At 42.7% G+C, this 22783-nt stretch overlaps 1 protein-coding gene and 1 pseudogene across 1 annotated transcript; both read right to left on the reverse strand.

Annotated features, from left to right (window-relative positions):
* Positions 1-3017: 3017 nt before the first annotated feature.
* Positions 3018-4016, reverse strand: ORNANAV1R3114 (vomeronasal 1 receptor ornAnaV1R3114). Its single transcript, NM_001253506.1, has one exon. The coding sequence runs from the start codon at positions 4014-4016 to the stop codon at positions 3018-3020; it is 999 nt and encodes a 332-aa protein (NP_001240435.1).
* On the reverse strand, positions 18911-19400 carry ORNANAV1R-PS3161 (vomeronasal 1 receptor ornAnaV1R-ps3161 pseudogene; annotated as a pseudogene).

Below are 22783 nucleotides of genomic sequence, written 5' to 3' on the forward strand. Positions count from 1 at the left end.
AAGGGTCGTGATTTTTCTCAGAAGCCTAGCACTAGAAGTGATTTTGAGGTAATTATAGTCCAGTCCCCTGCCTCTATTTTGTCCTCGCTTTCATTAATATTATCTGGGTCAGGGGAAAGAATTTGGACTTGATTACAATGCATTGCAGCGATGGGGTAGAGTTTATGATGAGTGTGGTTTTAGGTTTGTCAAAATCATTCTATTGTTAAGGACTTACTTTATGCCAAATCCTAGGGAAGAGATAAGATAATCAGGTAGAAAATAGTCCCCATCCCATATGGAACTTGCAGTCTTAGGGAAGGGAGAACCAATATTAATTCCCCGTTTTAAAAATGAGGAAACTGGGACACAGAAAAATGAAATGATTTTCCCAAGGTCACACAGCAGGCAAAAGGTGGCAGAGCTGGGTTACACTGTTTTCTTTCTCCAAAAATGGTTCATGAAGCTTCAGTACAGCTATAGTCTTGTCCAAGAGCTTTCCATATTTGTAATCTCATTTTGTTATATTTATAGCTTTGTGGGGTAGGGTGGGCAGGGATTATTTTCTCCACTTTATAGATGGAGAAATTGAACAAGAGAGGTGAAGGAGGTCTGAGGTTTAATACAACCTCTCAGTCACTCTGGCAGAGCCAAGATTCAAACCTCAGCCTCCTACCTCTACTTCCTTTCTTATTCTACAAGACTCCACTGCTCCCTAACACAGCAATGCAAGATGCAGTTGGCTGGCCCTAAAGCATCCTAAGGACCAGAAATGACATCTATTGTACTGTATTGTACTTTCTCAAGCACTTAGTACAGCACACAGTGTGTGCTTAATAAATGACATAATTTGATTGATAATCAAAGAGAATTCTCCTTGTGCCATTCTGAAAACAAAGACACTTCATTGGACTATGGCTCACTGAAATTTTTGGTGATACAGCCGTGATACTGCAATTTGAATCACTGGATCTTTTCTGTCTACTGCTTTTTTAGGTGAGTAGCTTAGTATGGGACTGTGCACATAATAAGTGCTCGATAAATACCACTGACTCATTGATTCAACTTGGTTCACCTTGAGACCCTGGTGTGAGCTGATGTTAAGGATGACACCTAGAGGATCATAACAGTAGCAACTGTGTTGACAATTGCATTTCCCCTCATAACCAGTAAAGCAGGATAGAACACATTCTAAGTGAGTGGATGAGGAGAAAGGAAAGGAAGAACGATGGGATAGTGGGTTAGAGGGCATGAGGAACTAGTTTGGCATTCAGCCATCCCACTACCATATCCTTGAGTATATTTCCCTCTACTTTCCATGAGGGAAAGCAGTCTGGAACCCATATGTTTGAGTCTAAGATTAAGGGCGAATATCCATTCCAGTGGGGAGGAAAAGGGAGAGAATGCAGATTCCTGACTCAGTTCTCTCACTGTAGGATTTACCAGTCCTTGTGGTCAGGAAACAAGGGGTGTCAGGCATATAGAGAGACCCTCTTTCCATCATCTTCTTCCTCCTCCTGACTGGCCTTTACAGTGGGTCTTTGGGCAAAGAATTTGGTAAATTGCCACTACCACTTCCCATCAGGCAGTAATGTAACTGAATTATGAATGGAGCCATATAACAAATATAATCACTACTTTGTTCACTGAAAGTTTATTTAAGACCCCCTCTCTTGACAGAGAAGATCTGCCACAATTCACCAGTGCTATACAAGTGGAGTACTGTGAGTATAATTTTGAAGAGTCTTTTATACTTGCCTTTGTGAATCCAATACCATGCATCAAAGAGTTCATAGTACCTACTCGAAACATCCATGGTATAGAATGCCTACAGTGGACAGATTATTGGACTGAGCACTTGGGGGAGTATTACAGTATGTATACACAATCCCTTCCCTTAAGGATATTATAATCTAGTTTACAAAATATCTGAGCTGGTGAGTGAAGGCAAAGAATTTGGGAGAGGACCTTAACTTGATATATTAAATTGAAGTAATAAAGTTTTAGAAATGGAATAATTGCCAGTGAGGTAAATATTCAAATAAAATGTTAAAAGGAGATTTCCAACAGATTTGTAAATATAACTGATGGGGAGAGTAGTAGTAATAGTATTTATTAAGCTCTTACCATGGGCATAGGACTGTGCTAGGCACGGAGAGAGAAGACAGATAAGAACAAGCACTGAGTACAGTGCTCTGTGAGCAGTAACAGCTCAATAAATACTATTGAATGAATTAAACGTGGTCCCTGTTCATTGCGTGGCTTACAATCTAAGAGTTTAGGTCCGGTGCCTGACACATAGTAAGAACTGAACAAATGCCATTAAAAAAAGTGGGGAAAAGCGATTGGCCATAGGTACATCAGTAGTGATATTTATGTATTAAATATATTTTATATTTATGCATTATGTATAGGCACCCAGGAAGGACTCAATAAATACCATGATGATGATGATGATGATGATGATGATGATGATGATGAAGAGAATCAGCGTGGCCTGGTGGAAAGAGCATGTGCTGGGAGTCAGAGGACCTGCGTTCTAATCCCATCTCTGCCACTTGTTTGCTGTATGCCCTTGGGCAAGTCACTTAACTTCTCTGTACCTTAGCTACTTCATCTATAAAATGGGGATTAAGACCATGAGCCCGACGTGGGACCGGGACTCTGACCATCCCAATTATCTTGTATCTTTTACCCAGTACTTAATACAGAACCTGGCACATTGCAAGCACTTAACAAATACCATAAGAAATGAGAGAAGTGGAAAGTTGGTGAGAGAATAAAGTTGGTATGGGTATGGGTCCTGTCTTGTTAAGTGACACTCTATCATGATCAACAAGTAGGGCTGATTGGTCACCTGGCTGCCATCTTCATTGAGAACATCTTCACTGGAAATATGCAGTTGAGAATAGGGGAGAGTAGTGGGTCTACATTGAAAGGGCAAGACAGAGAAGTGAAATCTTCCAAAGCAGTGCTCTCAGTGGAGGTTTCACTGGTCCTCCTCTTCTAGCATCTCTTGCTCCCTATCACCGGCATCTTTACAGAGAGTCAGTGGGCTGAGAAAGAGGCAGGGAGGTGACCTGTTGTTCTTGGCTGGAATCCAGGGGACCAAGTGTTCCTCTTATCTTTTTCAGGACACCCTGTACCGTGGGGACCCGGGGATCTTTGCTAATCAACACAAAGGGACAGAAGAAGGCATAACAAGCACCGAGAAATAATACTGGGTCATAAAATCTCAAGTCGTTCTCTGGCACAAAATACAAGGTCAGGTTGAAGCTGGAGTTGATGCAGTAAAAACAAACAAAGGAAATGACCAGGAGCAGGATGGTCTGGGTGGCTTTGGCCTCTGCAGAAAATTGGGGGGAGAGGCTGTTGCTGTGGATGTGCTGGACTTGCTTCTGGTGTTGGTGTAGCACCACCACCATGTAGCCACTGGTCCAACTCATGAGGAACACAAAAAAGACATCACGCAGAGTCATGAGGCTTACAAAAGCATCTTGTTTCAAGAGACTTTCCCTCTGGGAACTGGAACAGGACTTACTTCTGTAAACACTGACAGTGATGGTGTCATTCCTAATGGCTACTACAGACTTTAGAAAATTAATGTCTATGAACAGATTGAGAATCCAGAAGAAGACAAAGGAAGGGAAAATGTAACTGGGGGCTCTTGGTTTGAGCTGGGCAAAGAGGGAAGTGCTGGGACTGATGGTGATGGCCTGGAAAACGCTCAGGAGACATGTGGTGCAGATAGAAAGGGCCCTGGCCACCCTTCTGATGTACAAGACGATCTGGCATCCAATGGTGCCTACGAGAGTCTTCAGTCCAAAGGCCATCACCATTCCTGGGGCACACTGGGTGAGAAGTGTCATGGTGTTGGCCACGGTCAGGTGGGTGAGGATCAGATCTGTCGACTTCCTCTGATAGGGATGAGTGATGAAAATGTTGATGTACAGCATGAGTAGGGTTGAATTGCCCAGGAGCCCAAGGCTAGTCTGAGCCAGGAAGAAGATAGTCCAAACCAGGTCACTTACCACCATGTTCTTGATTTCTGTTAAACTCAGAGGACCTTAAAATGACAAACCCATTAGAATGTCTCAATGATGAAACCTTATAAAATAGAATTTGAGAAACTTTGAGAGAATTTGAGATGGTTGTTATACTTTCTCCACTCATTTTTCTCTCCCCCAGCTCTCTTTACTGATTTGGGAACTTTTCCCTCCACTGAGACTGAGTTATGACCTCCTTATGGCCATGACCTCCTTATATCCATGGCCAGGTGGCTATCCTCTCTACTGATTATCCTCGACTTCTTAGCTCCTTAGACTCCCTCCTCCTCAAGATACTATCAGGCTTTGGTTTCCTGAAATAGAACTAACCTAGATCTCCTCCTACCTTGCTGCTATTCCTTCTCATTTTCACTCTTCTGCCTCAACTTACTCCAAGAGGGGTTAAACAAGGCTCTGCTCTTGATCACCACATTTTCTTGTCTCTCTACACTCAGTGTTTTAGGATTTCATCTATTACCATGATGTGGATGATGACTTCCAAATCTATTCTCCCAACCTGGCCTTTCTTTTGGCCTGCAATTTTTCATCTCTTCTTGCCTCTGGGACATCTGATCTTGGAAGCTTCACTGCTAGCTAATCACCTTGCCCCTAAACCTTCTCCTAACTTTCCCATCTTAGTCAATAGTGTGGCCCAGTGGCTAGGGTATGGGCTTGTGAGTCAGAGGACCTGGGTTCTAATCCCATCTCGGCCACGTGTCTGCTAGGTGACCTGGGGCAAATTACTTCACTTCTCTGTGCCTCAGTTTCCTCATCTGTAAAATGAAGATTAAATACCATTTTCCCTCCCATTTAGACTGTTAGCCCCATCAATCAATAGTATTCATTGAGTGCTAACTATGTGCAGACCATTGTTCTAAGTGCTTGAGAGAGTACATACAAGAGAATTAGCAGACACGTTTCCTGCCGATAATGAACTTACAGTCTAGAGGGGGAGGCAGACATTAAAATGAATAAATAATTTGTAATAAATAATTTAAAGATGTGTATATAAGTGCTGTGTAGTTGGGGGTGGGGCAAATATCAAATGTCCAAAGGTCACAAATCCAAGTGCATAGACAACACAGAAGGAAGAGTGAGTCAGGAAAAAGAATGCCTAATCAGGGAAGGGCTCATGGAGAAGATGTCACCTTAATTGTGCTTTGAAGGTGGAGAGAGTGGTGGTCTGGTATACAAGGATGGGGAGGGAGATCCAGGCTAGTGAGAAGACACGGGAAAAGGGAAGACACAGCAAGACAGATGAGATAGAGGCTCAGTGATTAAGCTGGCACCAGAGGAACAGAGTGTGTGGGATGGGTTGTAGTAGGAGATTAGTGAGGTGAGGTAGGATGGGGTGAGCTAATTGAGTGCTTTAAAACCAGTGGCAAGGAGTTTCTGTCTGATGCGGAGGTAGGACATGTAGGACAGGGACTGTTTCCAACATGAATATTTTGTATCTAGCCCAGTGCTTAGTACAGTGACTGGCACAATGTAAGTGCTTAATAAATACTACGATTATGACCAGCTTCCTCCCTATCTTACAGGTCCTTGATGCCATTTTGAAGCCTCTCTATCCTTTCACTCTCACATTTAATCTACTGCCAAATCCTGCCCATTATTATTATATAACATTGCGGCCGCCCACCCCTTCTTTTTCTCCCAAATGAATATCACTTGAGTACATGTTTTAAGCTACTGTATCATTCTCTTCACTAGTCTTTCTGCCCTCCAGCCTCTCCTCATGCCAATCTACAGTACACACTGCTACATGAATCATTTTGCTGAAATATCACTCAGCACGCATCTCTCCACCTCTCAAAACCCTCCATTGGCTTCCCATATCCCTCTGCACTAAGACAAAACTCTTCACCATCAGTTTCGAGGCTCTTCAGCTCAGACTCTCACCCTAGCTTATATATCAGCACCTCCATTGCTTTCCCCACCCCCACCATCAACTCCCTAATTCACTCTCTTCCCAACCTGATCTTCTAATGAGACCTTGATCTTGACTCCCGCAACTCTGACTCCTTGTTCATGGTGTTTCCCCAACTAGGGACTCCCTCCCTCCCCAAATCCATCAGACCTCAGTTCTCCCCATAGTCAAAACCCTTCTAAAGTCCACTTCCTCCAATAAATCTTTGCTGATTTATTCCAAACACCCCAAGTTATATCAGCCACCTCTTGAATCTAGGTGTTTTTTAAGCGCTTACTATGTGCCAAGCACTGTACTAAGCCCTGGGCAAGATACAAGATACTGGGTTAGATACGAAATATTCAGGTTGGATACAGTCCCCGCCTCATGTGGGCCTCACAGTTCAAGAAGCAGTGTGGTCTAGTAGAGAGAGCATGGGCTTGAGAATCAGAAGGACCTGGGTTCTTATTCCAGCTTCCAACTGCTTGCTGTGTGACCTGGTGTGAAGTATCTATTATGTTCTCCTAAGTGCTTAGTACAGTGCTCTGCACACAAGAAGCCCTAAATAAATGCAATTGATTCATTGTTTGATTGATTAATAAATTGTTGTGAATTCATTAGGATGCTGTTCGTGGGAAACAGTAATCAGAAGAGGATTGAAGTGACTAATTATGAAAATAAAGTGAGAATATCAATGAAACTAAGAACAACAACAATAATAATGATAACAAAAATGTGATAGTCATTAAGTGCATATCATGTGCTCAGCATTGTGCTAAGCATGGGGGTAGGTATGAGACAAGAAGATAAGACATAGTCCTTGCCCTACAATGGGCTCACAGTTGAAGGGGGAAGGAGAACAGTTACTGAATTGCCATTTTGTAGATGAGGAAATTGAGGCACAGAGAAGTTGTGACATGTCCAAGGTCACACACAGGCAAATGACAGAGCTGGGATTAGAACCCAGGCCTCCAGAAATCCCATTCTGTACACTGATACATTAAAAGTTAAACACTATCATAATAATTACAAAAAACAAAGATGCCTGGGTCCAAAAATAATCAGAAAATACAACAACATAGAAATTACACACAACATACCTGAGCAATTTACAATGGAGAACAAACCACTTTGAATTTTCCTAAGAGACATAATGAAAGGAAACAAAACTCCAAGAAAACAGGGTGTCTGGAAAAATAAAGCTAATTATATTTTTTTTAATTTTTCTTAGATGTGATAGAAATAATGGTATTTATTGAGAGCTGTACTGTACTAAAAGCTTGGGAAAATACATCAGAAGTAAAAGATGTAAGTCCTGCCCACAAACAACTCAGAGTCTAATAGGAGCAAGACAGAAAAAAACAAATACTGACAAACAGTAGGACAGTGTTCCTTCAAATATACATCTGTACCCAAGTGTTGAGGATGAGTATAAATAAATACATATGTCCATACCTAGGCATGGGGGTACATGAGGACTCAAGTACATATTATCCACAAGGGAGTTGTACCTGATAAAAAGTTACAGGTATACTAATGTTTAGAAATAATATTTGCTTTATGCATGCAACATGACAATTTCAGGGTGAGAAGGAAATCTACCAGATTTGGGGGTTAAAGGAACAGCGTAGCAATTTTGTGATTACAAGCATGTTTAAGATTTGGACTGCAGGAAACAGTGGATTTACTGGAGAATGGTAATATAAATATTGAATCTGGCCAAATAGACACATGAAAGGCAAATCAGGCACCAGGTAAGCAACTGAATTGAGGATTTTAAAAAACTTCTTTTATTTTTGGATAATTCCCAATACCATTTCACTTCCAATCATCTTCTTTCCAACTGCACATGGTAGAGGAGCTTAAAGAGAACCCCCAAAGGATTTATCACTTAAATACTCAACTTCTGGAAATGGAGATTTGAAATGGCAGACACGATAATACAAAACATAAAACCTAATGGAAACAGATCAGATTGGAGCATTGATTGAAACAGAAATAGAGAGAACTGTTTTTCTTGTTTCTTTTCAACTGCATAGGAACCCCTGTAAGTAGCACTTAAAACATTTTTACAACTAAAATTAAAATTCCAAGTAAATTATTTAAACTAAAAATTTAATTTGGAGATAATGTCTGGAAATAATAATCTGCAAGTATAATATGCCAAAAATGTTTTCTATTTTACAGGGACTGTGTCTGTTCTGCTTATAGTGTATCTAACTCAACACTTAGTAGAGTTTTGGGTACATTTCACTTAATAAATACTACTTTTAAAATTACGAGTATCATTATTTTATGCACATTTCAGTTTAGAATAAAGATCAAAAGGGAGTTATGCAATTCATTGTTTGAGGGAAAGATTGGAAAGACTCATGGAGCAAGTGTTTTGGTTTCCTCCCTTTTTCTCAAGCCTGTAAATTTAGCGTTATCCTCAACTCACCACTCTCATTCAATCCACATATTCAATCTGTCACCAAATCGTGTCGGTTCAACCTTAACGTAGCTAATACCTGCCTTTTCCTTTACATCCAAACTGCTACTACATGAATCCAAGCACTTATCCTATCCTGCCTTGATTGCTGCATCAACCTGCTTGCTGACCTCCCTTCTTGCCATCTCTCTGCTGCCTAGATTCTTTTTCAACAAAACCATTCAGTCCACCGTCACATCAAACAGAAACTCCTTTGCAATCACCTCACCCCCTCCTACCTTACCTTCCTGATTTCCTACTACAACCCACCCCGCACATTTTGCTCCTCTAATGCCAAACTACCCATTCTACCTCGTTAACGTTTATCTTGCTGCTGACCTTTCATTCATTCATTCATTCATTCATTCATTCATTCAATAGTATTTATTGAGTGCTTACTATGTGCGGAGCACTGTGATAAGTGCTTGGAATGTACAATTGGGCAACAGTTAGAGACAATCCCTGCCCAATGACGGGCTCACAGTCTAAATGGGGGAGACAGACAGCAAAGCAAAACAGAACAAAACAAAAACACGACAACATCATCAAGATAAATAGAATCATGGAGATATACACCTCATTAACAAAATAAATAGAGTAATAAATTACCTCATCTGTAAAATGGGGATTAAGACTGTGAGCCCCACGTGGGACAGCCTGATTCCCCTGTGTCTACCCCAGCGCTTAGAACAGTGCTCTGCACATAGTAAGCGCTTAACAAATACTAATATTATTATTATTATTAATATATACAAATAAGCACAGTGCTGAAGGGAGGGAAAGGGGGAAGAGCGGGGGGGGGGAAGGGGAGGAGAGGAGGAGCAGAGGGAAAGGAGGGCTCTGTCTGGGAAGGCCTCTTGGAAGAGGTAAGCTCTCAATAGGGCTTTGAAGAGGTGAAGAGAGTTAGTTTGGCAGAAGTGAGGAGGGAGGGCATTCCAGGACAGTGGTAGAACGTGGGCCAAGGGTCGATGGCAGGAGAGGTGTGAATGGGGGACAGTGAGGAGGTGAGCAGCAAAGGAGCAGAGTGTATGGGGTGGGCAGTAGAAAGAGAGAAGGGAGGTGAGGTAGGAGGGGGCAAGGTGATGGAGAGCTTTGAAGCCAAGAGTGAGGAGTTTTGTGAGAAGGTTGATAGGCAACCACTGGAGGTTTTTAAGGAGAGGAGTGACATGCCCAGAGCGTTTCTGTAGGAAGATGATCCGGTCAGTGGAATGAAGAATAGACTGGAGGGGGGAGAGAAAAGAGGAAGGGAGATCAGAGAGGAGGCTGACTCTATAATCCAGTCGGGATATTATGAGATCTTGTACCGGCATGATAGCCATTTAGATGGAGAGTAAAGGGCGGATCTTGGTGATACTGTAAAGGTGAGACTGGTAGGTGTTGGTGACAGATTGGATGTTTGGGGTGAATGAGAGAGCTGAATCAAGGATGACACCAAAGTTGCGGGCCTGTGAGATGGGAAGGATGGTCGTGCCGTCCACAGTGACAGGGTAGTCAGGGAGAGGACAGGCACTTCTCCCCTACACCCTGCCTGTGGCCTGGAACAGCTTCCTTCATATTCAACAGATGATTACTCTCTTCACCTTCAAAGCCTTTTTAAAAGCGCATTTCCTCCAAGTGGCCTTCCCCGACTAAGCTCTCATTTCCTCTTCTCCAATCCCTTCTGTGCTCATTCATTCATTCATTCATTCATTCATTCATTCATCCATCCATCCATCCATCCAGTAATATTTACTGAACGCTTACTGTGTGAAGAGCATTGTACTAAGCGCTGTGAAGAGCATTGTACTAAGCGCTTGGGAGAGTACTGTATAACAATAAACAGACACATTCCCTGCCCACATTGAGATCACCCTTGCACTTGGTTTTGCATCCTTTATTCATTCATTCATTCATTCATTCATTCAATAGTATTTATTGAGCGCTTACTATGTGCAGAGCACTGTACTAAGCGCTTGGGATGAACAAGTCGGCAACAGATAGAGACAGTCCCTGCCGTTTGACGGGCTTACAGTCTAATCGGGGGAGACGGACAGACAAGAACAATGGCACTAAACAGCGTCAAGGGGAAGAACATCTCATAAAAACAATGGCAACTAAATAGAATCAAGGCGATGTACAATTCATTAACAAAATAAATAGGGTAACGAAAATATATACAGTTGAGCGGACGGGTACAGTGCTGTGGGGATGGGAAGGGAGAGGTGGAGGAGCAGAGGGAAAAGGGGAAAATGAGGCTTTAGCTGCGGAGAGGTAAAGGGGGGATGGCAGAGGGAGTAGAGGGGGAAGAGGAGCTCAGTCTGGGAAGGCCTTTATTCACCCCTCCCTCAGTCTACAGCACTTATGTACATATCCTTAATTTATTTGTTCATATTAATGTCTATATCCCGCTCTAGGCAGTTTGTTGGGATCAGGGAATGTCAACTTCTATCACCTTCGTTATTATATACTCTCCCAATTGCTTCGTACATTATTCTGCATACAGAAATATAGTAATAAAAATGATTATGGTATTCGTTAAGTGCTTACTTTGTGCCAAGCATTGCCCTAAGAGCTGGGGTAGATACAAAGTACTTAGGTTGGACGCAGTCCCTGTTCCGCATGAGGCTCACATTCTTAATCCCCATTTTGCAGATGAGGGAACTGAGCCCCAGAGAAGTGAAGTTACTTTCCCAAAGTCACCCAGCAGACATGTGGTAGAACTAGGATTAGATTAGAACCCATGACCTCTAACTCCAAAGCCAGTGCTTTGGCCATTAGGCCTGGCTGTAAACCTTGCAATAAATACAATTGATTGATTGATTTATATTTACAGAGCACTTACTGTGGTCAGAGCACCGTACTAAGCACCTGGGAGAGTATCATAGACAAAGTAAACATGATCCTTGCCCTCAAGGATTTTATAATCTATCTGGGGAGACAGACACTAAAATAAATTACAGATAAGTGAAGCAAGAAAATATAAGAATAGCACATAGTAAGTGTTTAACAAATACCACAATTATTATTATTACCGGGGGCTCGCAGTCTAAAAGGGAAGGAGAACAGGTAATCAATTCCCATTTTACAAGTGAGGAGACTGAGGTATAGAAAATTTAAATGTCATGCCCAAGACCACATGGCACTAAAGTACCAGACCTGGGATTATAGTTCTAGGTGCTTTCCATTATGCTATCTAGATGGCTTCATTGGGTTGGGGGGGCTCCCTAAACCCCAACCTCTGCCTTGTTCTAAATCTATAGTCTTCCCTTCCCAGGACCCCTCTCTCGAGTGCTCCGCCTACTTTCTCTTCATCCTATTCCATCAATTTGCTTCACCCACACTCCTCAGCTCACTACCTTTGCTCCTTGTCCAATACCTTGTTTTCTAAAATCCTGCCTTTGACCTTTCAGTCATGCTGATCCAACCACTTGGGACATCATCTCCTTACAAAGTTTGGTATTTAAAAGACATAAAAGAGAAATGTGTTTTTTTATAAATGGAGTTACAAGGGACCAAAGAAAATTTTCACTGAAAGACTTTCATTTAGTGAACTTAATTGTTTCCATTGCACAGAATCACTACATTTAATTCTTAAGTTGAGCCTATGATTTTTATCATAGGGGCAAATGAGGCATGAAACAGAGAAAGGCACATTCCAGGACATTGGTGCCTGCTAGGTAGGAATAGTCGGCTATCAGGGTTGTAGCAAATCCTGGATTCTGAACCCAAAACTTGGTACAGTTTCCTCCTCTAAGTGGTGTAAGGATGTTGAGCTAAGGGATATTAAATTAGCAGCAATGCTATATCTTCAATTTCCCCTTTATCCCAACCTCCTCCCCTTCTGGAAATAGTGAGAAATCAGCTGTTCACTCAGACTGCATTCAGTGTCCTTTCCCACTACAGAGTCACAGTTCCAGGACACAGACTTTCTGAGTACAGGACACACACTCACTGTTTCTGCCTCTGCTCCCCGAATCACAACTTGACAACGAGGACCTGCTCAACTGAGTTGGTGATGGGATAATCTCCAGGTGTGCTGCAGTGTCAGGTTTGTTTTGTGTATGGCTGGAGGGACCCTGCCAGTGCAATGGTTATAAGGATGAGGTGCTGAGGACTCATGTCCCCCAAGGGTTTCCATTACCATGTCCCTTGTCACTGCTGTGACACCTCCTCGAGTAGGAGTTGGAGAAAACTCCAAAGAATGAACAAACCTTCCTCCCAGTGGCAAATCATCTCCCATCCATTTTAAAAGTTGAACTAAGCAATTAACTAATTAAATATAAATTTTTAGGTTGGGAGACTTGATTAAAGATGTAGTATAGGGTTTAGTCTCTCAGAAACCTTTAGCTAGAAAGCGTTTAGAGGTGATTTTTTCCAACCTCCTGAATCTGCCTAGGGAAGTGTCTTCACCCATTCAAATAGGTTCTTTCCATGCTATCACCCTCGTCAAAGACTGTTAATAGTTATTCCATTTCAATCAGTCATTCTATCAATCGATCAATGCCATTTATGACATTGCTTTCTGATACTTCCTTTTTCTTCCTCTGGCTCCTTTTTTCATTTGTCAGTCAGTCAGTCAGTCATATTTATACAACACACGGTGTGCAGAGGATTGTACCAACCATTTGGCAAAGTATGATGCAACAATAAACAGACACATTCCCTGCCCACAAGGAGTTTACAATATAGTCTACAGTCTATGTAATTTTTGTTCAACTGTTTCTCCAACCCAGTAGATTGTAAGAAGTGAGAGGAGTGGTCACATGTCTTCTGTTGTACTCTCCTAAACAGTATTTCACATTCAGCGGGGGGCTTAATAATTGTTATTGATGATGATGATTGTATGCTACCCACCTAGACCACAGGATTCCTTCCAATTGCTGTGGGAGCTCGGGGAAGTCATTTAATTTCTCTGTGCCTCAGTTTCTTCATCTGTAAAATGGATGTTCAAAGCCTGTTCTCCCTTCTTTGTAGACTGTGAAGCCCATGTGGAACAGAGACGGTGGCCAATCTGAATATTTTATATTAACCCTCATACAAGTGGGTGCTCGTCACCTAGTAAGTGCTTAATCAGTACCGTATTTATTCATACCCTAATCATCAGCAACAGCATTATTATTTTATTATTGGGTAGAAGCATTGTGTCCTAGTGGAAAGAATATAGGCCTGAGAGTCAGACAACCTGGGTTATAATCCCAGCTCCACCAATTGCCTGCTGTGTGACCTTGGTCAAGTCACTAAGTTTTTCTAGACCTCAGTTACAATACCTGTTCTCCCTCCTACTTTGATTATGAGCTTCATGTGGGACCTGATTATCTTGTATCTACCCAAGTGTTTAATACAGTGCTTGGCACATAGTAAGAACTTAACACATATTATTATTGTAATTACCATTATTACTATCATCATCATCATTATTAATTTGGGCAGGCATCATGTCTAATGACTCTTCTCCTCTTCCAAGTGCTTTGCACAGTGTTCTGCACTCAGTAAGTGCTCAATTAAATACCCCTGCTTTTTTTTATGTGCAGAGCAATGCACCAAATGCCCAAGGATGTTTGACAGGATCAAAAAAAAAAATCTCCCCCATAAGAATCTTAAAATCTAATGGGGGACAGAGGAAAACATATCATTTAAAACTAAAAAGAGCAAGACAAAAGGAAGCAATAATAAAAATAATTGCGGTAATTTTTAAAATGCACTTTTAAAATTACTTACTAGGCATGAAACACTGTAGTAAGCACTGGGTTAGCTACATCAGAGCAGTCCCTGTTCCTGTTTCTGTTCCTGTTCTACTCACTGTCTAAGGGGAGGAGTTACACAAGAGGCATGTGGCAGAACTGGGGATACCACCCAGGTCTTCTGACTCCCAGACACATGATCTTTCCAATAGGCCATGCTGCTTCTTCAGGTTCTTCAGTAACAGGTAATCAATCGATCAATCATATTTATTGAGTGCTTACTATGTGCAGAGCACTGTACTAAGCATACAGGGGAGTACAATATAACAGAGTTGATAGACACACACATTCCCTGCCCTAATAACACAAGTATGACAGGATGAAGCAGCTAGATAAATAATGATAATAATAATGGTATTTATTAAATGCTTATGACCAAGCATTGTGCTAAGCACTGTGAGAGATAGAAGATAGATTAAACATATTCCCTGTCACACACAGAATGCACTGTGGAAGAGGGAGGGAGAGCAGATATTTGATTATCATTTACAGATAAGGAAACTGAGGCACAGAGAAGTTGAGTGATTTGCCCAAGGACATGAAAGAAGGCAAATTGCAGAGTCAAGACCAGAATCCTGATTTTCTTACTCCCAGTTCTGGACTAAATTTGTAGTGCCAAAGATGGGTGTGCTGTCAGAAGAGAATGCTGGATTGATGTGATTTGGGACATTCCAAATTAACTGGGGAGTCTTCTTCAACAATGAATATAAATTTAATATATTTATATTATAAATGAATAATAATATGAATAGGCCATTTGTCATAGAATCAAAACTAAAGCACCTAACCCTTGACAGGCTAGAACATGTTCAGGAGACAGGTGGTGCAGGTGGTAGGTCCTTGGGTCACTCAAGTGTAGACCAGGATCTGATACCCTCATATTAACCAGACTGTTCTCCTTGTGAAAGAGGAATATTACTCCTGGCACCCTCTGAGTGAAGCGTGTCACTGAGTTGGCCACAGTCAGGTGTGTGAGGATCAGGTCCATGAACTTCTGCCGTGGCCAAGAAATGAAGATGCAGATGTAAACTATGAGTTAACTTTTTCAGGAGCCTACCCTGCCCCCCACCCCCAGGTTTGAGTGAGGGAATAGCAACTGTAATACGAGGTGAATGACTGAAGTAGCAGGTAGTGAACCCCACGTGGGATAGTCTATCTGTGTCCTATCAATCAATCAATCAATCAATAGCATTTACTGAGTGCTCTGTGCAGAACACTGTAAAGCACGTGGGAAAGTCCAAGACAACTGAGTTGGTGGACACATTCCTAATCCATAAAGTGCTCACAGTGAGAAGCAGCGTGGCTCAGTGGAAAGAGAGAGGGCTTGAGTTCTAATCCCTGCTCTGCTGCTAGTCAGCTGTGTGACCTTGGGCAAGTCACTTAACTTCTCTGTGCCTCAGTTACCTCATCTATCAAATGGGTATTAAAACTGTGAGCCCTACATGGGACAGCCTGATCACCTTGTATCCCCCAGCGCTTAGAACAGTGCTTTGCACATAGTAAGCGCCTAACAAATACCACAATTTATTTATTTAGAGGGGGAGACAGACATTTAAAATAAATTGTAGATATGTATATGTGCTAAGGGGCTTAAAGGGGAGGGAATATTGAATATGTAAAGTATGATAATAATTGTGGTACTTGTTAAGCACTATGTGCCAAGTACTGTGCTAAGCGCTAGGGTAGATAGAAGTTAGTCAGGTTGGACACAGTCCCCATCCCACATAGGGCTCATACTCTTAAACCCATTTTACAGATGACGTAACTGAGAAGTGAAGTGACTTGCCCGAGGTCACACAGCAAGACATATGGTAGAGCCGTGATTAGAATCCTTGACCTTCTGAATCCCAGGTCCGTGCTCTACCCACTAAGCCACACGGCTTCTCATAATGCAATATAAGAATACAGATCCAAATGCACTGGTGATACAGAATAGAAAGGGAATAAGGGAAATAAGAACTTAGCTGGGGAGGCCTCTTGATGATATGCTTGTAATATGGCTTTGAAGGTGGGAAGACTGGAACTTCGTCAAAAATGAAGAACGAGGGAGTTACAGGCCAGTGGGATGACTTGGGTGAGGGGTAGGTGGCTAACTAGGATTTGGGTGGGAAGATGAGGAGTTTTTTTAGAACATGTTAGCCCGTCACTGGGCAGGGATTGTCTCTATCTGTTGCCAAATTGTACATTCCAGGCACTTAGTACAGTGCTCTGCACATAGTAAGCACATAGTAAGCACTCAATAAATACTATTGAATGAAAAGTTTGAGGTGTCCATGGAACATACAAGTAGAGATGAATTGAAGGCAGGAGAATATGCAAGACTGCAGAGAAGGAGAGAGTTCAGGGCTGGAGAGAGAAATTTGAAAATCATCTTCATAGAGATGACAGTTGAAGCTATGGTAGCAAATGAGTTTTCTAAGACAGTAAGTAGGTGTAGATGGAGAATTGAAGGAAAGCCAGTATAGAACCTTAAGGAACTCCCACAATTAGAGGGAACAGAGAGAAAGAGTTGTCAGAGAGACAGGAGGAGAACCAGGAGAGGACAATGACAGTGAAACCCAATTAGATAATGCTTCAAGGAGAAGGGAGTGGACCACCATGTTGAAGGCAGCTGAGAGGTTGCGCAGGATTAGGATGGAGTAGCGGCCATTGGATTTGGCAAGAAGGATGGCATTGATGACCTTAGAGATGGCAGTTTCCAAGGACTGAAGGAGGCTGAAACCAGATTTGAGGACATCATATAGTTAATTTTAAGATGTTACATGTAGGCAGCAGGCATAGACAACTCACCCAGGAGGTTGGAGAGGAATGATAAGAGAGAGATGGAGCACTAACTAAAGGGAGTCATGGGTCAGGGGAGGATGTTTTTAGGACATGAATGACCATGTTTGAAAGCAATGGAGAAGAAGTCACTGGAAAATGAACAGTTGAAGCTGGTGGTCAGAGAGGGAAGAAGGGAGGTAGCAAGTGTTTTGATAAAGCGTGAAGGAATGGAGTGATAGGCACAGGTGGAGGGGCTAGATTTTTGACGATATGGAAGAGCTCCTCTTAAGATATTGCTTGAAGAGATGGGAGAGTCCAAATGAAAGGAAGAGGGGAGTTGAAAGGAGCAGGGGAGATTTTAGGGAGAGCATACCAAATGGTTTCAATTTTACTAATAACATAGATGGCCAGATCATTAGGGACAAGAGATAGGGGGAAGGAGTAACAAGGGGTTTGAGGAGGGAGTTAAATGTCTGAATCAGCTGGGGCAGGCAATGGGCATGGGAGTCAATAAGGATGGAGAAATCATGTTCCCAAATGGCAGAGAGGACAGAGCTAATGTAGGTGAGGATGAATATAAGATGGAAAAGGATTGCCTGGTGTCTGGATTTCCACCAACAGTTCACCACAGGTATTGCACAAGAGCAGAGGAAGCAGATTTAGGAGGTGATCCAGAGTTGCCGGTTAGTGGTAGAGATTGGTGGAGGGACGGGGAACAAACGAGTTGAGTTCAATGGCAAGAGCAGTGTTAAGGGAGTCAATTTGTGCATCAAGAGTTTAGGTGTAGAGACCAAATGGGGCATGATGACCTTAGAAAACTGGAGAGACTGTAAAGATCAGGAGTCTCTATGGGGGAACAGGACAGATCTGTGGGGAGTGGGTGTGTGAGAGAGAAAGCAGGATGGATAGAGAAATTTAAGGGATTGTGAAGGTTGAGTTACTACAGTGATTAGAGATTATGGGTTCAAGTGTGAGTCTAAGTCGGTGAGTGAGTGATGTGTATATGTATATCCCAATGTTTCGTATGGGATTTTGCACAACGTAAGCACTTAACAAATACCAAAATGATTATAAGAGAAGCAGAGAGGGAGCTCCAAACCACAGCTCCAGCAGTTGAATTTATGGGTAGAAGATTTTTTTCCCCCTTACAAAGGCATAAAATGCCACTTTGCTAGAAGTCACCAAACACCGGCTTGGCTGAGGGGTGGAGGAGTTGGGTAGATAGTCCTGTTCCCCACATGGAGAGGTGACAGGATTAGGAGCTGCTCTGTTGTCTGTAAGTGAGAGCAGGTGGTGGGGATGAAACCCTAACCTTCCTGAGGAAGCAGTGGGGTTTGGGGACCCAGGGATCACTGCCAATCAGCACCCATGGGCAGAGGGAGGAGTAACAGACACCCAGGTAGGCAAGAGCATGATTCAGCTGAACGTTTTCCTCCACATAACTGAAAAAGAGTGTGATCCAGTATATGGACATAAAGCAGGTGACCAAGAGCAGGATGGTCTGGGTAGCTCTGCTCTCTGCGGAGGATCTGGGGGAGAGGCTGGGGTTATGGATGTGCTGGACTTGCTTGTGGTGTTGATGCAACACAATCACCATGTAGCCACTAGCCCAGGTCATGAGGAGCACAAAGAAGATATCTCGGGAGGTAATAACACTTAGAAATACAACATCAGATAAATAACTTAACCAGAATACACTGGTACAGTATTTCACATTATTCATTCATTCAATAGTATTTATTGAGCGCTTACTATGTGTACTAAGCACTTGGAATGTACAAATCAGCAACAGATAGAGATGGTCCCTGCCCATTGATGGGCTTACAGTCTAATCGGGGGAGACAGACAGACAAAAACAATAGCAATAAATAGAATCAAGGGGATGAACATCTCATTAAAACAATAGCAATAAATATAGAATCAAGATATATAGAATCAAACACGACAGCCTAACTACATATGATTGGATTACAACCTCCCTGACACCCCTATCTGATCTTCCTCCACTCAGTTGAAGGGGTTATACATTATACTTACTAACTGTGAGATTGATGTTTTTGTTGGTTACCGTGGTTTTCCACAGATTAGGATGCAAGAAATGGAGGATCCAGAAGAGGAAGGAAGGGAGGATGCACGTGGGAGCCCGGTATTTGAGTCGGGCCCAGTGGGAGGTGCTCGGACTGATAGTAATGCCCTGGAACATGCTTAGAAGACACATGGTGCAAATAGTAAGAGCCCGAGTCACTTTCCTGGTGTAGACCAGGTTCTGACACCCAACATTACTGAGACTATTCTCCATGTGAAAGAAGAACATCAACACTGGGACCCCGGGTGAGAAGTGTCACCGAGTTGATGACTGTCAGCTGTGTTAGGATCAGGTCCATGGACCTCCACCGCAGAGGCCAATAAATGAAGATGCAGATGTATACTGTGAAAAGTGTTACATTCCCCAGGAGTCCAATTACAGTCTGAGAGAGGGAGAAAGTGGCCAAGACAACATCACTTAACAACATTTTCTTGGTTTCTTCAGAACTGCAAAGGTCAGAGCACCTTTGAGGGTAACTCCCAAAGTGTCAGTTGTTGCTACATCCTGAAAGGCTGGCAGGTGGGAAACATAAAACTATTGTTAGACATTTCTCCCCATTGTTCTAGGAGGTGCTGAAGGATACTGATCCACTGGAGAAGATGTAGTGGGGATCATCGATGGTGTGCGATGGATTAGGGCTAGGCCACCAGTAACTCTTTCCTGATAAAAGGGTATTCTCTGGTAATCCAGTTTGCAAGCACCCTTATGCCAGCTGGGGTAGTGCAACCTTAAGAGAAGCACTGCGGCTTAGAGGAAACAGCTTGGGCTTGGGAGTCAGAGGATGAGGGTTCTGATCCCAGCTCTACTGCTTGTTAGTGACTTTTGGTAAGTCACTTAATGCCTCTGTGCCTCAGTGATCTCATCTGCAAAATGGGGATTAAAACTGAGCCCCACGTGGGACAATCTGATAACCCTGTATCTACCCCAGTGCTATGAACAATGCTTGACACATAATAAGCACTTAAATACCATCATCATCATTATTATTATTATTATTATTTCACCTGCCTGGAAAGGACATGGAGTTTAATGGAGAATATCTGAAACCATCCCATACGTATGGACATTTCCATTTTTTTAACTTTATACATTGGTTTCCCAGAATTACCTTTGATGGGAGTACACTACAGAGCTGCAGACAGCCAACTACATATGATTGGATTATAACCTCCCTGACACCTCTATCTGATCTTCCTCCACTCAGTTGAAGGGGTTAATTTTCATTATGGTTAGAAGATATGGTTTCTCATTGGTTACCCTAACGTGAGCCACATTATCTGATTGGTCTTTGCCTACGGGATCTGAAACTTTCTTAAAATTTTATTACAAATGGAGAGAAAATTCACCCTTCCCCATCCCCGTCCCTACTGTCTCTGCTGTGGGAGAGGTTTGGAGTTGGTGCAGTTGCATCTCAGCAGAAGCTTTATTAAAATCCCCATTCCTAGATGATAGTTTGGTCACAGTGAGACACGGAGATCAAGAGATGGAGATAATTTTTCTGAAAAAATGAAGATCAGTACCCTTCCTGTCCCAGCCTCGCTGTCATTGCTATGTGATGGGTTGGGACCCGGGGCTGCTGTTTCTCCATGCCCATTGCCCCCCCGGCTCCTCAAGCGGGGAGAAAAACCCATCTCTCTCTGCCACCCCAAACTCCAGTGTGTGAGTGGTTCTAGACTTTGATACCCTTCTATTCAGGTCCAGATTGTCTCTACTCCCCTCCTTCCCCCTCTGCCTCTGCGTTTTTTGTTTCTGCTTTGAAAAGAGCCCAGGACTAAAAAATATATTTCAGCATCTTTTGAAATCCAATGATAAACTGCAAATTTCTAGGGCTAAGAAACATTGTGGGATCTAAGCAAGACAGAATGAGTATAGCTCAGTTTACGGAAGCCGTATGGCCTAGTGGAAAGAGCACAAGACTGGTACTCAGTAGACCTGGATTTTCTAATCCCGGCTCTGCCACTTGCCTACCAGGTAACTTTGGACAAGTCACTTAACTTCTCTGTGCCACACCTGTGAATTGGGAATTAAATACCTGTTTCTTCTTCAGCCTTAGACGGTTAGCCCTGTGTGGGACATGGACTGTGTCTGATTGGATTGTAATTTCCCCAGGACTAAGTACAGTGCTTGACACACAGTAGGTGATTTCAAGTACCACAGTTATTGCAGTATGAGGACTGTCAACAAACATTAATGTGAGTGAGGGAGCCACCTTAGGAACAAGGACGGGAGGCAGCTTGACCTAATGGGAATAGCCCAGGCCTGGGAAATTGGGGATTTGAGTTCTAATCCTGACTCTGCCACTTGTCTGCTATGTGACTTTGGGCAAGTAATTAACTATGCCTGTGATCAGTTTCCTGTTCTCTAAGAACCTGTTCTCTTTCTTAGACTATGCACCCTATGTGGAATGAGAAATCTGTCTGCTTTGGGTCCAGTGGAGTTCCACTGAGAAAAAACACTCCAGGTTCTTGGTCTTGGGGGGACTCAGATGGACTTCTGAATGACATCATTGTCACACTGGATGAGCATGGTAAAACATACATCATGGTGAGCATAGAGATGGCAAACCTATGAGGGGGCTGGCTCCTTGTTTCCAGATCAGAGTGCCCATATGCCTGAATCCAGCCTTGTACGGTACTGACTTCAGAGATACTGAAATAACTTGTGAGCCTGTTATTGGGCAGGGATTGTCTGTTGCTGAATTGTACACTCAAAGTGCTTAGTACATTGCTCTGCACATAGTAAATGCTCAATAAATACTATTGAATGAATCTAGATTCAGTGTCTGGGAGCCTGAACAACACACTCTCTCTTTCTTTCAGAATCCCCTACCCATACACAGATTGACAAAGAAGGACAAACTCACTTGGGCTGGTCCTAGCTTCCACTTTGATGCCCCATGATGACCTTGTGTTTCTCTAAAGCTGAAAGGGTCCAGCAAGGGCAGCAATTATAGGGACAGGGTGGGGCAAGCTCACCTCCCTACAGATCTGTCATTACTGTGTCACTTGCTGTGGCTGTGACACTGCCTGGACTGGGAATCTCAGAAATATCCAAAGAGGAACACATCTCTTTCCCTGTGGCAAATCATCCTCTAAGTATTTTGAACACTGAATTAACCAAGGAATGAATTAGATGTCATGCATGAGTTTCTGAATAAAGGTTAAAGTGGCCTTAATTAATGGTCTTATCTCTCAGTATAAAAGGAGAGATAAGTGTTCTACCAATACCAAAAGCCAGACATAATTACATAGATGGTATTTATTAAGTGCTTACCATGTGCCAAGCACTGGGGTAGCTACAAGGTTGGACACAGTCCCTGTCCCACATGGAGGCTCATGGAATGAAAGGGAGGGAGAACAGTTCTTTAATCCTCATTTCACATATGAAAAAATTGAGGCACAGAGAATTAAAACGACTTCTCCAAGGTCACCCAGCAGGCAACTGGCAGAATTAGGGATTAGAATCCAGTTCCTCTGATTCCCAGGCCGGTGTTTTTTTCCACTAGGCTATGCAGTTTAGCCTTCTCTCTGCCATTCTGCCAGCTCTGGCCTGAGGAATGGTTAGTCCCTGAGGTTTTCAGGACTGTTCAGGAGCAAAGTTCAGATCTCATATTACACTGATTCTAGGGATATTCAAGTAGAGATGTCTTAAAGGCAGGAGGAAATGTGAGACTGCAAAAAGGGAGAAAGATGAGAACTGGAGATTTAGATTTGGGGATGGGAGGAGACAGAGGTGAGATAATTGAAATCCAGGTACAGTTAGAAGATTGGCTTCGTAGGAACAAAGAGAGTGACCTGGGGAATAGCAATT

Source organism: Ornithorhynchus anatinus, chromosome X5 (assembly GCF_004115215.2).
Source record: "Ornithorhynchus anatinus isolate Pmale09 chromosome X5, mOrnAna1.pri.v4, whole genome shotgun sequence".
In the NCBI taxonomy this organism is placed as follows: Eukaryota; Metazoa; Chordata; class Mammalia; order Monotremata; family Ornithorhynchidae; genus Ornithorhynchus; species Ornithorhynchus anatinus.

Coding starts and splice junctions, on each gene's coding strand:
- ORNANAV1R3114 (NM_001253506.1), bottom strand. CDS start 4,016: ATGGTGGTAAGTGACCTGGTTTGGACTATCTTCTTCCTGGCTCAGACT.